Genomic DNA, 15,106 nt, shown 5'->3' with positions numbered 1-15,106 from the left:
GAGCTTGTTTCACCGCTCGAACTAATGTTCATCCCAAAAACGTGCACCCCAAATCTGTTTCTGCACAGCATCAGCTCCAAACTGATTTACCTTACAACTTCTAAGTCACCGCTAATCCTAGGTCACTGCCCAGATTTTATTTTATTTTTAACATATTTTTGAAACAAGAATGAAAAAGAAAAAGGACAAAAAAAAAAAAAACTGCAATTTTACAAACAGTTCTGTCATCATCATCTAAGCCTTATCCCAACTAATTGGGGTCGGCTAGATGAATCATTTTTGGTCATTCCACTCTATCAAGGGTAATTTTACAAACAGTTTTGTTCCTACTTAATATCAAAAGCATAACCAAGTGCTCTCTTTGTCAGATGATTTCCGAACCAAAACAGAAACAAACAGTTGCATAGAACTATCCAGTCCTTGATCTAGTGTAAGATTATTACAGACCCATATGGAATACACAGATAAACGATTGTATGGAACTATCAACTATCAAGCACCTGGGCTTCATGCAAGAAGATATAGAAGAAAAAGGAAACAGAGAGACTGTGTGGTATAGAACAACTCAAATCCTTGGGATATCCCAGCAACAAAATATTGCATCACCCCTTAAATGAGAGTTTATGAACAAACTGAAGCCGATGTTGTAGCTGACTGACATAGTAGTTTTGACACAGCTCCAGCCTTCGAGCAATTACGAACTGCAACATATCACAGCTACTGTCTATTTTAATCACAGCTCAGTTGTCACAACAGAAGAACCCCTCAAAACTACTGGTAACAATGGAAGAAGATCATCGTAAGCGATGATTTCACGACCTTTGAAAGGCAAATCTGGACCGTTTGTGTTGGGGGACGTCGTTTTACCTGCACTAAGCTTCCTATTATCTCTTCCATGTCTGCTGAGGGGTATTTCTGGTCGCAGCAGCTTGGACGACGGTCGACGATCCTGGCCAGACGAAGCCCTCACTCCTGCTTTCCACTGAGGAAGGGGATCATTTGCCCAAGAAACTTGTACCTGCATTTCCTCAGTGAGAACAGATTTTTTTTTTAAGGAAAACAAAGAAAGAGGATAATCCACAGCCACATTTGTCTATGCACAAGGTTCTTCTGATAAAAAGTCTATTGATGTCATGAACATGAGAAAACTAGATTGGTGAAAGGCTTGGCACGCCCATTAAAAAAAAAAATAACTTGGGAGGACCAGAGGGGTCAAATCATGTTTTACTACAGCAGCTGTGATTTTTTATTTTTTATTTTTACATTTTAATGAGCCGACTTACCTGATATACCTTTGTAGTGCAAAAGCTGAGCGATGATAGTGAGTCAGAGCATATCGAACAATTTACATGTAACAGACATTACACCCAACCCAAACCAAAAGGCCTCATTATCTGCAAACCCTTATTATCTGTACAACTGATATTCTGCCAATGTGAAGTTCTGGACTGATGTCAAAGTAGGATACCAGCAGACTAGACACACCTAGGTAGCTGTTCCAGGCGACGGTGTTCAACCCAAACACACTGGGTTTCAGAAATAGAAAAGATTTAAATTTTGGGTATCAGAGTTGATTATATGGGCTGTGTTGGCACCAGATGAGAATTCACATGAAGGAGATGTGACATTTGAATTGTTAATTGCAAAGTTGACTGGCTCAAGCATTTCTGGGGCTAGGGAGTAGGGAGGGTTTTTTTTTTTCCCTGCATGTGTCTGGACTTTATTTTGGGCTAGGTATTGGAGTTGGATTAATTGGAGGGTTGAAAGGTTTGAGAACAATACGTTTCCATATTTTCCACTGGTACGATTGCAAACATTCAATCTGGCTCTCTGGGTTATCATTCCGCTGGAAAGGCTGTAAAAGGGCCTCCAGCTAATTCTTGACTCTACACTCCAATGCAACCTTAATGTCTTTCCTCAATTCCATCGTATCTACAATTTCGTGTTTCTACTTCAATATACCTTTATTTTTATTTATATTGCTTTTATCTCATAACTCCATTTTGTGTCCTCTTAATATCACACATTCTTTTCATCAGTCCATTGCAACCTTTTCTCTATCTATTTATTGAAGTCTATAAGATTTACAAAAGGAGGTGGAGGAGTCTGGTGCCTGCCATCTCGAAGAGATTTACTAGAGGAAGAGGTGGAGGACTTCGTGAGATTGATGGAGAGGCTTCACAATATCTGGTCTTCTCCATCTTCATCAGATTCTCTAGTGTGGAGTGCCTCACCTTCAAGCAAATTCTCAGTTAAATCTCTCTGTTAAAAAATTAGGAATGTGGGGAATGATTCAAATGGAGACTTCTTTCATGCTTTTTGGTTCTATGGTGCTCCCCCTAAGGTTGTTTCCTTCGCCTGGTTGGTCGGAAGAAAACGCATTCTAACCATAGACAACCTTCAGAAGAGAGCTATGATTCTCCCCAACATCTGTCTCTTATGCATGGCCGATGAGGAATCAATTGATCATTTATTTATTCATTTGCTCATTTGTTGGTCAAGTGTGGAACCAGGTTCTTAAGGCTTTCAGTTTTGCTTGGGCGATGCCTCCCTCAGTCGACCTTTTGCTCCAGTCTTGGCACAAGGTGCAGCTGGCCAAGGAGCGCCAAGTTTTATAGTACTTGTGTTTGCTTGCGGTTCTTTGGAACATTTGGAGGGAACACAACGTGCGGTGTTTTCAGAATAGATCAGGGCCTCGGGAAGAAGTCTATTGGAAGTCTAAAAGGGATGTAATTGATTGGGCAGGTTCTTTTCACCATTGTGATGTCTCCTTAGCTCAATCATTATTGGGGCTATAATGTTTGCTTTTCTTTCTTTCTCTGTATTTTTTGCTGCTTTGGGTTGTTGCCCGGAAGCTTTGAATAAATTCATTATCCTTCGAAATCAAACAACAGAAAACAACAAGTCTACAAGTTTATTTTATTTTTTAAGGTAAGTCTACAAGAAAATCTTGACCACTTAAATTCACATGATCACATATCTTGGTTGGCAACTTTCTGTTATAATTTCAAAATTCTCTTAAACATTAAACATCCAAATCTCCCCTTTTGAATCCCTCTTATTTCTAGCGCATCTTCTCATTCAATTCAACACTATCCCATATTTCATATATTTGAAGACATGTCCTGAAGTACTTTCTATTCACAGCAATCTCCCTCCCTCCTACAGAGAGGCCGTTCCTTACATCATTTGAAAACCCAGACTTGACTCTATCCAAAAATATATAAATATATTTAAACTTTTTCAATAACTCCTCTTCACCTCATTTTTTTAAAAAATTTTGTCGACTCTGAGGGTTGATTGTTACTCCCCTTTCACTCATTTCTGCAACTTCCTCTCTCCCAAACTTCACTTTTGTTCCTCACTCAACATTAAATCTCTTACTTCCCAGCCATCCCTCTTTATTAATCACCCTTCCTAACCTCTTTCAACCCTAATTTTCCTCTTTCTTCCTTTTCATCAGTCTCAATCTCTTCTTCATCCTTCATGTTGCCTAAATCTTTTGAAGTGTTACGACTTACTACCTCAATAACCAACGAGTTCAACGGGCCATCTTTCAAGTTGCCTCTCATGTCAAAGGTCAACACTTATTCAGTCATATCTTGATGAATTTTACACATCACCCTCTCCTGCACTTATTCAACGATGACATTATCTTAGCAAAAGCTACCAACTCTTCCACAGTAAAGGCCAGATAGAAGGCAGAGCAATCTTTGTTCAAGGTAATTTTCAGCATCCATCCATCAGAAGAAAATTAAGTTTCAGCTTGTTGAAAATGGATTTGCCAATTTGTTATGTCATGATTCCAATACTCCCATACCACTCTCACATGCATGATGCTTTGATCTCACAAAGATGATCGATAAACACAAGCATAAGGTGGGAGAACCCCACTGTGGAGTGAATCTGGATAACAGTCTTTGAAATTAAGAGAATTTTTTATATTAGAGCAGTCTCAATCCAAGAACCAGCAGTCCCAGCTTACAAAGAATGGAATGATCACACCCTCGAACAATTCAAGAAGGATATGGAACCGATGCTGAACTCAAGATTACAGAGTTTCATGAGGAATCTACCCAAAAAATACAACAAGGTAGACCAAAAACAATCAAAAGAGAACTGAACAATTAGGAAAAGGCTTGAGATCAATGACATCCAACTTCGACATCTTGTCAGCGAGCCACTAATAGTTATGGAAGCGTCTCTCATTTGCACTAGACCCAAATCAACCACAAAGCCAATAGAAGAGACAAATCTCCATGACGCTCTCCCTTTCAAGGTCAATTTCAAACTGATAGATACCACCCCACATGCTCAGAACTTCTATGAAGCACAACTGCACAAGCCCACTTGTGCTGCTTTTTCACTAGCCTCCAGATGGTCAAGATAACAGCAATTTATGGTGTCGAACATGAATTGAAATTCATAAAGTTTGTGCTTGCTAGTGCAGCTGTACTTGAGAAATTTATTTCCAAGATCGATACAAGAAAGCATTCTAACTTCTAAACCCAAGATTATCAAAGACCTGTTGTTACTCCAAATAGCTTCATCAAAAGCGAAAGTTGAATACTTGGATGACTGAGCCCCCACATAAAGTAGTTAGTGATTTCAACAGATTTCTCTAACAATTTTGATAATTTCATGTTAACTGATCTGCACATTCTGGATTATCCATGAGATCCAACACAGAGCCACAATGCGGAAAACACACAAATCAGATGACCCTAACCATCTGACTAATAACCCAAAAATGGAAGGTCGAGATAGTACAATGACAAACAGGACTTGTCAATAATTTTGGTCCATTCACATTGTGGGAGCAATCAAGGATTGCCTATGTCATAAAGAACAATTTGATCAGACACCCAAACCAATTGACTCTTGGTTTGGAAAAGGAATAACCATACGATTAGGCGAATGTTTACATGAATAGGATCCTCCTATCAGTGTGATTCTTCCTGATGGCACATGAAATGTGGGTTGGAACTAATGGACAGCTTAGATTAATTGATTAGACTGTCCAATGTCCTGGTGCCACCATAACTTAGTGTTTCGGAGCCTAGATGGTTTTTCTTTCTTCCTTTGTTGAGAAATTTTAGAGAGTGAGAGAGCTCAGGTCGAGGATTAGAAAAACATCAAAGAGGCCATTATAACAGGAATGATATTCCATATGGTGGTATGCAACAATAGTGCTATGTAATAATAAAAAATGCTTGCCAATGGTGCATTTAGTAATTATGTTAGAACATCAGCCATGGCTTCTATTTCAATACAAGCATGTTTTATTTTAAGATGTGTTTGGGCATGTTTGCCCCATTGGAATTACTTACAGCCTAAACCCAAAATTAGAAGGTAATTGCTCCTTACAAAATTGGTTCAACCTATTTCTCACGGCAAAGCAGCCCCTCTCAGAATTCATTCATCAGGTATTTTCATCAAATACCTTTTTAATGCTCACCCTTCTCCCCACCAAGCAGCCCCTCTCACACCATGCCAACCTCTCCCACCGCCTCCTAAGGTACTCTTTGTTTCTAGTAGAGGTGAAATCTCGTCCTTGTATACTACTATTCTTGTGAATACATTGAATCAGCGTGTGGATTTGGAGAACTAAAACATAGATTTCTCTAATCATCCCTCTTTTTGACTAATTCCTAAACATATTTGGGATGATTGAGCAATAGGCACTCTGGTGTGCTCCTACAACTCTTCTAAAGTTGCAATTGGCAACTGGCATGGACATAGTGATGTGGATGTTACCTTAAAGAAGAGTAAAAACCACAACCTAAATTAATGATAATGCACTATTGCTGTGACATATCCACCATCTAGGATACAGTAAAATATACCCTAAACTTTCTTTCATTGTTTAGTCATAACCAGTGAATACCTTCTATGCTAAGCATGTATCCTATGTGCTGACCGATCAGTTGTCATTACCAGTATAGGATCCTAATTGCTGACTAGGAGCGTACACAATCACCTAGGAGCAAAGTTGTTCTCCTTGAAGGTCTGTGTTGCCTTATATATTTTAGAGATACTTTGCCTTATGAATTGATCTTCATAGTGACTGTTAATCCAATAATTATTATCAGGATTTAAGTTCAAATGGAGGTTAGAAGGACTGAGTTGGTACATGTTGAAGGCCCAAAAGGATGTGGATGGAGGTGGTAAGAAAAGACTTGATGACCTACAGTCTAGCCCTTGATAGAATGGAATGGCAAAACCCCAATAAATTGGGATAACGCATAGATGACGATGATGGTTTAAGCTCTACAGCAGAAAACTTGTAAATACAAACAAGCTCACTTTCAATTAAAAGGGAACATCAAGGTAGAATCCTAGAACAAGGTGATCACTATCATAGATGCTAAATCCAATCTTATTAATAAGCTAGTCAAAAGCTTCCCACCAACCAAGCGTATTCCAAATGCCATTCTTTTCTACCACCCTAACCTACTAATATAAACCACATAACCACATTTCAGTTGGGGCAAAAATTTCCTAAAGTTGTAGAACTCACCGACCGTTCTCTACCACTTCCCTAGAAGGCCTTGTTAAGGACTTTGATCTACCTAACTCAAAGGCAACCTGATGAGGACATCACATCATATACACCCTTATGTACGTATCAGAAGAGGAGGTGGGCCGCGCCGATTTCCCTATGGCTAGGCAATTACTCATGATCGTGCTGAAGACCCCATGTGTATGTGCGAGCATCTAGAAGACCCCACACTGGGAAGATGCACATGGGCTGCTTTATGGAGTGATCCAAACCGTTGGATCAAAGGGACGCGACGATCCGGCCATTGGATCGTATGGATCACATGATCGGACCATTAATCGTTGATCGTCGACATCGGTTTTAGACTTTATCAAATTTTAGGATTTAGTTTTTAATTATTCTATATTTGGACACACTATGAGTGTTTTAGTTGATTTTATTTACACTATGACTATTTTCGTTAAAGTTCACAAAATAGGGGGATTTTTGTAATTTTTGAAACTTCTTGGATCTATAAAAAGAGGAGGGCATGTGACCTCTCCCTCATTGAATTTTGTGATTAGAGAGAGAGAGAGAAGCTCTTGCTTTCTTCTCCCATCTTCATGCAATTTGAAGATACTTTCACGCAATTTGGAAGGAAGATTGGTATGAAGCTAATCTTCATCAATGGAGGTGCGAGGTCCCCATCTATCCCCACACCGTCTTCTCTTTTCTTCCTCATCCAGGTATTTTCTTTAGATTCTCAATTCTCCCATCACAAATCTTCGTCTTCTCCTAAACCCAACTTTTCTATACCCATTTACAATCGAAACCCTAACCCTAAACCTAAAATTCCCAAATTTCCTACTTTCCCAAATTACCCGAACCCTAATTTTCACCCTTGGTTGTATTAGGTTTCCTATTTTGAAATAGACTATCCTATACTAATTGGATGTCCCTACATCCATTAGATCTTAGTTTCTTTTTATTTAATGATCTTGAGTTACGATGTTAATAGCTTAGGCTAGGATTATGGATGGTTTTCTTTTGATTTTCATGATAATTGTGATGATTATAGCGATGTTTGTTTTTTTTTTTTTTTTTGGTTAAATATCTTAATTCGACTATTTGATCTCACATGTTACTTAGTTCATGCATCGGTCCTGCATCACAACCTACCATATTTAGGCTTGCAAGCTCCCTAGACCACAAAAGGTATTGTCTAGTATTTCACCCTATTCCAAACTCAACACCTCTTATATGTTTTCTTATTGAGATTATAGATGTACAAGGGTTATATGGAGATCTTGCATGAGGTAGACTTTAAAAATGTTCTTCCATGCTACGTATACAACCTTGTACATTTCCAAAAACAAAGTTGTTGCCTAACTTACTTGAGGAGGCCTAGATATTGAGAGAGAGAGAGAGAGAGAGAGAGAGAGAGATGTCAACAAAAACAACACTTGGACCTCATACAATTAGCTAACCATGCGGTCCATACCACATAATTATTGATGCATGGTTGACAGTACATGCTTCTATGAAGAGTTATATATATATATATATATATATATATATATATATATATATATATATATATATATATATATAGAGAGAGAGAGAGAGAGAGAGAGAGAGAGAGAGTTGAGAATTGAGGAAATTTTATTAGAAGCCAAAAAGCATAAGACAAAAAGGAAGAGAGAAAAAGAGAATACAAAAAAGCCTCAAGGGATGTTACAAAAAGACATCATTACACACTTAGAAATCGAAAGATTATAAACAACAAGTGCACAAAATAAGTTTCCTTTGTATAAGGTCCTAAACCATGCATTGTCTGACATAAGTGATGCAACTATATTAAAAATCAATTAATATTATTCATAAATCTAAGAAATGGATTAGAAGTGGAAATTTTGACAAAAAATGGGATTTTGTAAGCTTTTTTATTTTTAAACTTTTTCCAAAAAATCCAAGTGTTGTTGTTAGTATATCAATGCACTACGATATAATGCAATACATTGCAATAATATCATTGATAAACAAAAGTCCTGCAGCTTCCTGCGGGTTTCATATCGTTGAGGTGCAATATCGATGATATTGGCCGATACTATCAATATTGCAAACATTACGAAGGAACAATACCTACTTTGGCCACTTCCCACATCATCACAATTTTACTTAATCTGCCTCTCGAAATTCATGTGATTGGATGTCAAATAAATTAGCTTAAACATTCTATCAATGAAAGAAACTTTAAGAAAACCGAGTATCATGAAGTTAGAAAACCTCCTCTTAGCTTGGCATGGCGGAGGGGTTAAGAGAGGTATGGTTTGGCGGCTTGCAGTAATGGAAGCTTTATGGGCTATATGGGGAAAAGGAACAATCGATGCTTTCATAATACAAGTGGGACAATGCTAGATTTGGTAAGAAAGATCAAGATTGATGTCGTGGAGCAGGCATCCGGTTCTAATACCATTGATTTTTGTAATCTTTTTTCTGCTATTGGTTGTAATTTTGCCCTTTGCCTTTGCTTCAACTTCGAAGGGGCCTCTTATTATTGTTATCTTTCAAAAGAAGATGAAAAAGTCGGAAAATAATGAAAGACAAGCAACTCTAACAAACATTAAATGAAAGAGTTGTGTGGACAAAGCAGAGATGCACCTTTTGAGTATTGTGTGTCTACCTAATGCAAAAGCATTTTCACACCGGGCTCGAGTGGGATGGCTTGTGGGATGCGGGGGCACACTCGGTATGGGCGGCCCATGTGAGGGGGAACCCATGTGATTTGGAGCCCACGAGGAGGGTTCAGCCAAGGACCCAACCGATGGATGTGAGGCCTGGGCTATGAGATATTCAACATGCTCTATTAGTTCGAGCTTTTAGAACAAGTGGTTAATTGTCTCACATCACCATCATATGCAAGGTATTCTGTATCGGTAACGGTGGTTGCAACAATCACCGTCGTTATCGATATGGGTATCAGTCGTAACAGCCAATACGGTGATGTAACGACCGTTATGACCCCTGTAACGGTTGGAAAAAAAAATGTTTGAAAAGTTCTGAAAAAATATTTAGAAAATCCAAAATAATGTAAATATTCCAAATATGTATTCATTTTTTTAACATGTTTGTGGTAACGTAACGGTCCACTCTTTGGTGAAAGTGTTGTATCGGGTTGTCTCGTGAATTTATGAACATACTTATGTGTCTCTAATATTTACACATCACAATAAAGCATTAGAACTAGAATTCGGAAAAAAAAAAAAGAAGAAAAAAAAAGGGGCATAAATACCACTTTTTATTTTTTGAAAAAATGGCTCTTGAAGTTTCAATTCGCCCAAATTGCTTCAACCTACAGTTTTAATCCTAAAAGATATAGTAAAAGTGGTCAAAATTTGTTGTAAAATAATCTAAGAAAGTTTTTGGAATAAGAAATGTGAAAAAACGAGGAGGGAAAAAAAATGGTCGTTTTTCAACCGTTTAGTGGGCTAACAGTTGTTTTTCCACCGTTACAAGGGTAACGGTTGTCATGACCCTATAACAGCCGATGCGGTCCCAGAAAACCAACTGCACCTTTTCACCCCCCCTATCGCGTAACGGTTACGATCGTTACCTATACGTATCGGCATTTACAGTCGTATCATAATAGATACGGAATACGTTGACCATATGCCATTGAAACTTATGGAAACTTTTATAAGATTGTTATTAGACCAGCTAGGGCGATTGAGAGGTAACATGAGAAAAGAATGAACGTTGCAAAGATAAGCATATTGAGATTGATGTGTCGGAAGATTGGGAAGGAAAGAATTACAAACGGGTCATTTGAAGCAGCACATGTAAGTAGTCCCAATAAGATATGAAACGATGGAAAGCATATCGAGATGGTTCAGTCATTTGCAACAAAGATGGGAGAAAACTCTTGTGAGGAGAGGAACATTTATTAAGGTAGAGACCTAAGGCCTAAAGAGTTTGTGAGAGGAAAGCATGAAAGGACTTCGGTCAAGGTTGCAAGAAGGGATATGATGAAACACTCACCTATCAAGGATTGGACTTTGGACAAGAATAATTGAAGAAACAGTATTTGGACTGTGTTAGCCTGACTTACATCTGCATGTGGAGGGCTTGACTTGTGTGGGCAAACATGCATCAGGCCACTCCCATCCATCAGATGAACCGTTACATTTTCACCATGGATCTGAGAGGACTTCGATCAAGATTGCAAGTAGGGATATGATGAAACACTTACCTATCGAGGATCGGATCTTAGACAATGATAATTGAAGAAACGGGATTCATTAAGGACTTTGCTAGCCTGACTTGAGTTGGCATGTGGAGGGCCTGACTTGTGTGAGCAAACATGCATCAGGTCAATTCTAAAGCTCTAAATCTACGTGGTGTGGCCCACGTGAGTCTTGGAATGTCCTAATCTTCAGGGAATCCATACATCCTGGTGTGATACATTAGATGTCATATACACACAGCACATGCAATTTTGATGAGTTTAATGGTGAGACTTCCCATCTCAACTCTATCCCATGGCATAGCCCACCTGAGTGTTGAATCAATCTGATTTTTTGAGCCACGGTCCAAAATCAGGGTGGGTAACCTGATGTATGGTGGGCATCTCACCCACATGAAGTCGTTCATCCATGTCATCGAAAGTAACACCCACCATATCTGTACAAGCAGGTGTTTTCGATTCATAAAGCTGACCCTAAATGGTTGAGACAAGGCTATAATTATGATGAGATGATGATGTGGCAATGAAAGAGCACATTCACCACTGTTAAGACAGAATCAAGAGTCTGAATAGAAATTCATCTTCCCTATTCCTCCCACAGGTAACTTCAAAAAAATAATAATAATAAAAAAAAATAAAAAAAAAATAAATAAATTGGATGGAATGGAAAAGATGGTTTTGATGTGGGACAGTGAAACAGAGTAAGTGGTCATTTGGATGCCCCCAAGTTTTGTAGTTGAAAGCGATTTATGGGTAATTCACTAACTAGTGGTGTTGGGAGAGGAAATACACAGTAAGTCACTTACAACTTGGAAGTCACTAGCAAGCAAAACAGTCTGGAAACTTCATGGAGCTGGGATGAGAAGTCACTTCCCTGTATAGACCAACATTCCGATTGTTCACAAGGAGGTGAAGATGGGGGAAACACACCTGAAGTGGCTCCAGCAAAATTACAATATAATGCTAGAGTCTGGCGCATCGAATAGAAAATAATAAAACCACTCAGATCAAAGAAAAAAGATCCATGTAAGCTCCATTCATGAAGAACAAGAATAAAATACAATACAGTGTCAAGACCTCAATTTTCGAAGCCGATCGATGTGGAAAAAGCAATAAAGAGTAAAAATCAAGGATTCAAGAGTGAAATAAAAGATTGGACACACAAAAAAGGAGAATGAAATTGGAAGGAGAAAGAACCCTAACCTCGAAAAGCTCTTGCCGATGCAAAGAGAGAAAGCTAGAAGAGAGGTGAGAAACTCTCAGCTTGACTCGGCCTTGGGCAGAAATGAGGTGGGTTTTCAAAATCTGTTTATATTAGGTGCCATTTGGATGTGTATAAAGCTTTTGTAAAGACCAAGATGCCCATGTCTAAGATTTTTATGGACATAGTGATGTTGTGTTTGGACACATGGATGGGTTCCATAGATGTCAAGATTCTCAGACAACGCCTCTAGAGAGCCAATCATCACGGTGGCCAACCTTTCTTATGTTAGGCCAACCGGATGAATAGATTGGCTTAATTTGGGCCAAAGAACAAATACAATGGGTTACAATCTTGGGCCAAAGAACAAATACGATGGGTCACAATGGATGGATTAACTGCTCAAATCTCAAACGTGTATGCCAGGACACCTAAAAGACTACATCATCCTACGCACCTCTTTCATGGAAGTAGATTGCCTAGTGACCAAATCACCAATTTCCCAACTTTCATATTTCATGTATGGTTAAAGAGGATGTTATTGATGTACTTTATTTATTTATTTATTATTACTATTTTTAGTTTCCTTGTTGCTTATATTAAGTTATTGCTCCACATTACATGTATTTTGAATTTGTGAGCCCCACTTTCATGGCCCAATTGATTATTGGTTTCACCTTAAGAATCAGCTCAAATATTCGTCTAGTTGAGGTTAACAAAATGGCATATTTCGTGCCAAGAACATTCTCTACTCCAAGTCTCCAAGCTCTACTTGATGTAGATACACAACTGACTTACATTTCTACTCCAGGTTCAAATATTCATCAAGTTGAGCTTAACAGAATGGCATATTTTGTGCCAAGAACATTCTCTACTCCAGGCTCTACTTAGTGTAGATACACAACTACTTACCTGCAACTGACTCACAGCTTACCCAAACACAAAAAACGACTTAGTTGCAAGTGACTTACAGCTTACATCTAAGCAGGAAACATGTAAGTGACTTTCACTTACAACTTGAAAACTTACAGGCATCCAAATGACCCCTAAATGAGGCAAGTTGTAAATAATTCACCAGTAAATCATTTAAAACTTGCGTTTGGATGCCCTAAAATGCTAGTAAATCATTTACTGCTTGTAAAAAATTTACCGCCTTTTCCCGCATTTCATTTGCTGGCAAAAAGTTGGGATTTCATTTGGTAGAAAATGATTTACTAGCAAGAATTCGTGGGCCCCACTTCAATGGCTCACCCAATGCTTGGTTTTATGTGAGGATCAACCCTAAGCTTTAGTGAGATGGGCTTAACCTAATGATCCACTTTAAAATCCACTCTTACCTGCCATTTGAATGTTTTTTAATGAATCATTTCTCTAAATTATCTAAGGTGTGAATACATAATTACAGAATATAAACCATTTACAGGCTATCCAAACACTGTAAACATTAAGTTGTAAATGATTTAAATCATTTACAACTTAAACCATTACCAGTTACCACTATCCAAACGACCCCTAAAGCTGCTTCCGTTGGTGGCGGTGATATGTATGTCAGCGAAAACGGAAGGAAGCTAATGAAGTAAATGGATAAAAGAGCAAGTACCTTCTCGGATTGAATGATGATACCGGAGGAAGGATCAAGGGCAGCGGAGATGGCGTCTTGAGCGGAGTCCTTGGAGCGGAAGGTAACGTAGGCGAAGCCGAGGCTGTTGTCGATGCGGAGACGAGAGACTGCGCCGAACATCTCGAAGCGAGATTTGAGCTCGAGGACGCTGCAGCCAGGGGCGAGGCCACTGACGATCACCACAGAGGATTGCTTGGAGGGCTTCTCCTCCTTTCCCTCTCTCCCTCGCTCTTCCGGGGCAGCAATCTCATCACGCCTTAAGCGCTTTGGGAGGGGATTCTGCTGTGAGAGATAGGGTTTCTGTCTCTTCCTCCACCCGCTCATGTCTGATTGAGGAATCCCGATCCTGATTTCCTGAGTCGAACGTAGAAGCAGGGTTTTAGCTTCTTAGCGGTGGGAATTTTGCAGAGTCCCGCGACATCGACAGTCGAGTCTTCAATGGAGCCTCGCATGCGGACGCCAGACCTAAACTAGGCGGATTACCTACTGGCTACTGGACGGTGCTCCGTGGGTCCCACCATAATGTATATGTTTTATCCACGCCGCCCATTTATTTTCCAATCAGCATTGCTTTCTTGTGGTGGGTCCACTTGAGATTTAGATCTGCGTCATCTTTTTCAGCTCATGCCCTAAAATGACTAAGGAGAAATAGAGAGAAGGCGTAGATAAAATGCAAGTACTATGGTGGGTCCATAGAGCATTAGCGGGGAATACAGCCCAAACATAAAGCTCTATCAGGCCCACTGCAATATAGATTATCACAATGTGGAATATAATTTGTAGAAAATTCAACTCGACCCATATCCCATAACTATGGATATTCGCTGGCATGGTCAACGTTACTGTAGATTTACGTGAACACCTCGAAGTGGCACAACACATGAGTCCAATAAATTACGTGACACGATTTGTTCAGGGAGCGACTATCTGTGACATCTAATCTCGCAAGTGATGTAATACACATTGCAAATTATTTATATTGATTTGTGCACCACTACCCAAAAATTCATGTAATTACGTGTCGACTAAAAGAGTCTCTACCCACCATGCATTACGTCCATGATAAAATATTTGAATCATTAGTTACAATATCTCTTAATACATCACTTACACTTTTAGAGAGATAAATTGAATTATAATGATTTGAGCATTTATAAGGACTCACCTATGTGAGTATTGGAAGTGGGGCCGCTTCCTGGTGTTTGAGAGTTTTAACTACTCTTATGAACTCGTGAATTCAAGATAGAGCACTAGACCATTAATGTGCTATAATTTTAGAATACATGACAATTAAAATATATGTGTGTGACATGTTCGATTATATCATCTAGAATACTTAGTTCAAGACCATTGTCACTAAGGATTCTGATTCAACTTTGTTTGTTTACACTAAGTGGAAGTTTAAGTCCATAAGATACACTCTCCTATGCACATATTTTTCGTACATACCTTGACCTATATATTTTGAAAAATAGTGGAGAATTGTTGAGTTTTTTTTTCTCTTCAAAATAAGAAGGAAAATATTTTAATTTATAAAGAAATTTTGGGAAAATGATTGTG

The 15,106-nt window shown here is 38.8% G+C and overlaps 1 protein-coding gene across 1 annotated transcript; it reads right to left on the bottom strand.

The window, feature by feature from the left end:
- Window positions 1-345: 345 nt before the first annotated feature.
- Window positions 346-14,013, bottom strand: LOC131252630 (uncharacterized protein At1g27050). The gene is made up of 2 exons (XM_058253281.1): window positions 13,526-14,013; window positions 346-1,018 (listed from the first exon to the last, which is right to left on the bottom strand). Exons 1-2 carry the CDS (start codon window positions 13,868-13,870, stop codon window positions 734-736), a joined length of 630 nt encoding a protein of 209 aa, XP_058109264.1. The 5' UTR covers window positions 13,871-14,013; the 3' UTR covers window positions 346-733.
- Window positions 14,014-15,106: the final 1,093 nt, after the last annotated feature.

The sequence above is a fragment of the Magnolia sinica genome, chromosome 1 (genome assembly GCF_029962835.1).
Source record: "Magnolia sinica isolate HGM2019 chromosome 1, MsV1, whole genome shotgun sequence".
Taxonomy (NCBI): domain Eukaryota; kingdom Viridiplantae; phylum Streptophyta; class Magnoliopsida; order Magnoliales; family Magnoliaceae; genus Magnolia; species Magnolia sinica.
The sequence above is the reverse complement of the archived record's forward strand: the minus strand, read 5'-3'. Positions and strand labels throughout refer to the sequence as shown.

Coding starts and splice junctions, on each gene's coding strand:
- LOC131252630 (XM_058253281.1), bottom strand. CDS start 13,870: ATGAGCGGGTGGAGGAAGAGACAGAAACCCTATCTCTCACAGCAGAAT. Junction 1,019..13,525: donor TCATCATTCAATCCGAGAAG/GTACTTGCTCTT, acceptor GAGGAAATGCAG/GTACAAGTTTCTTGGGCAAA.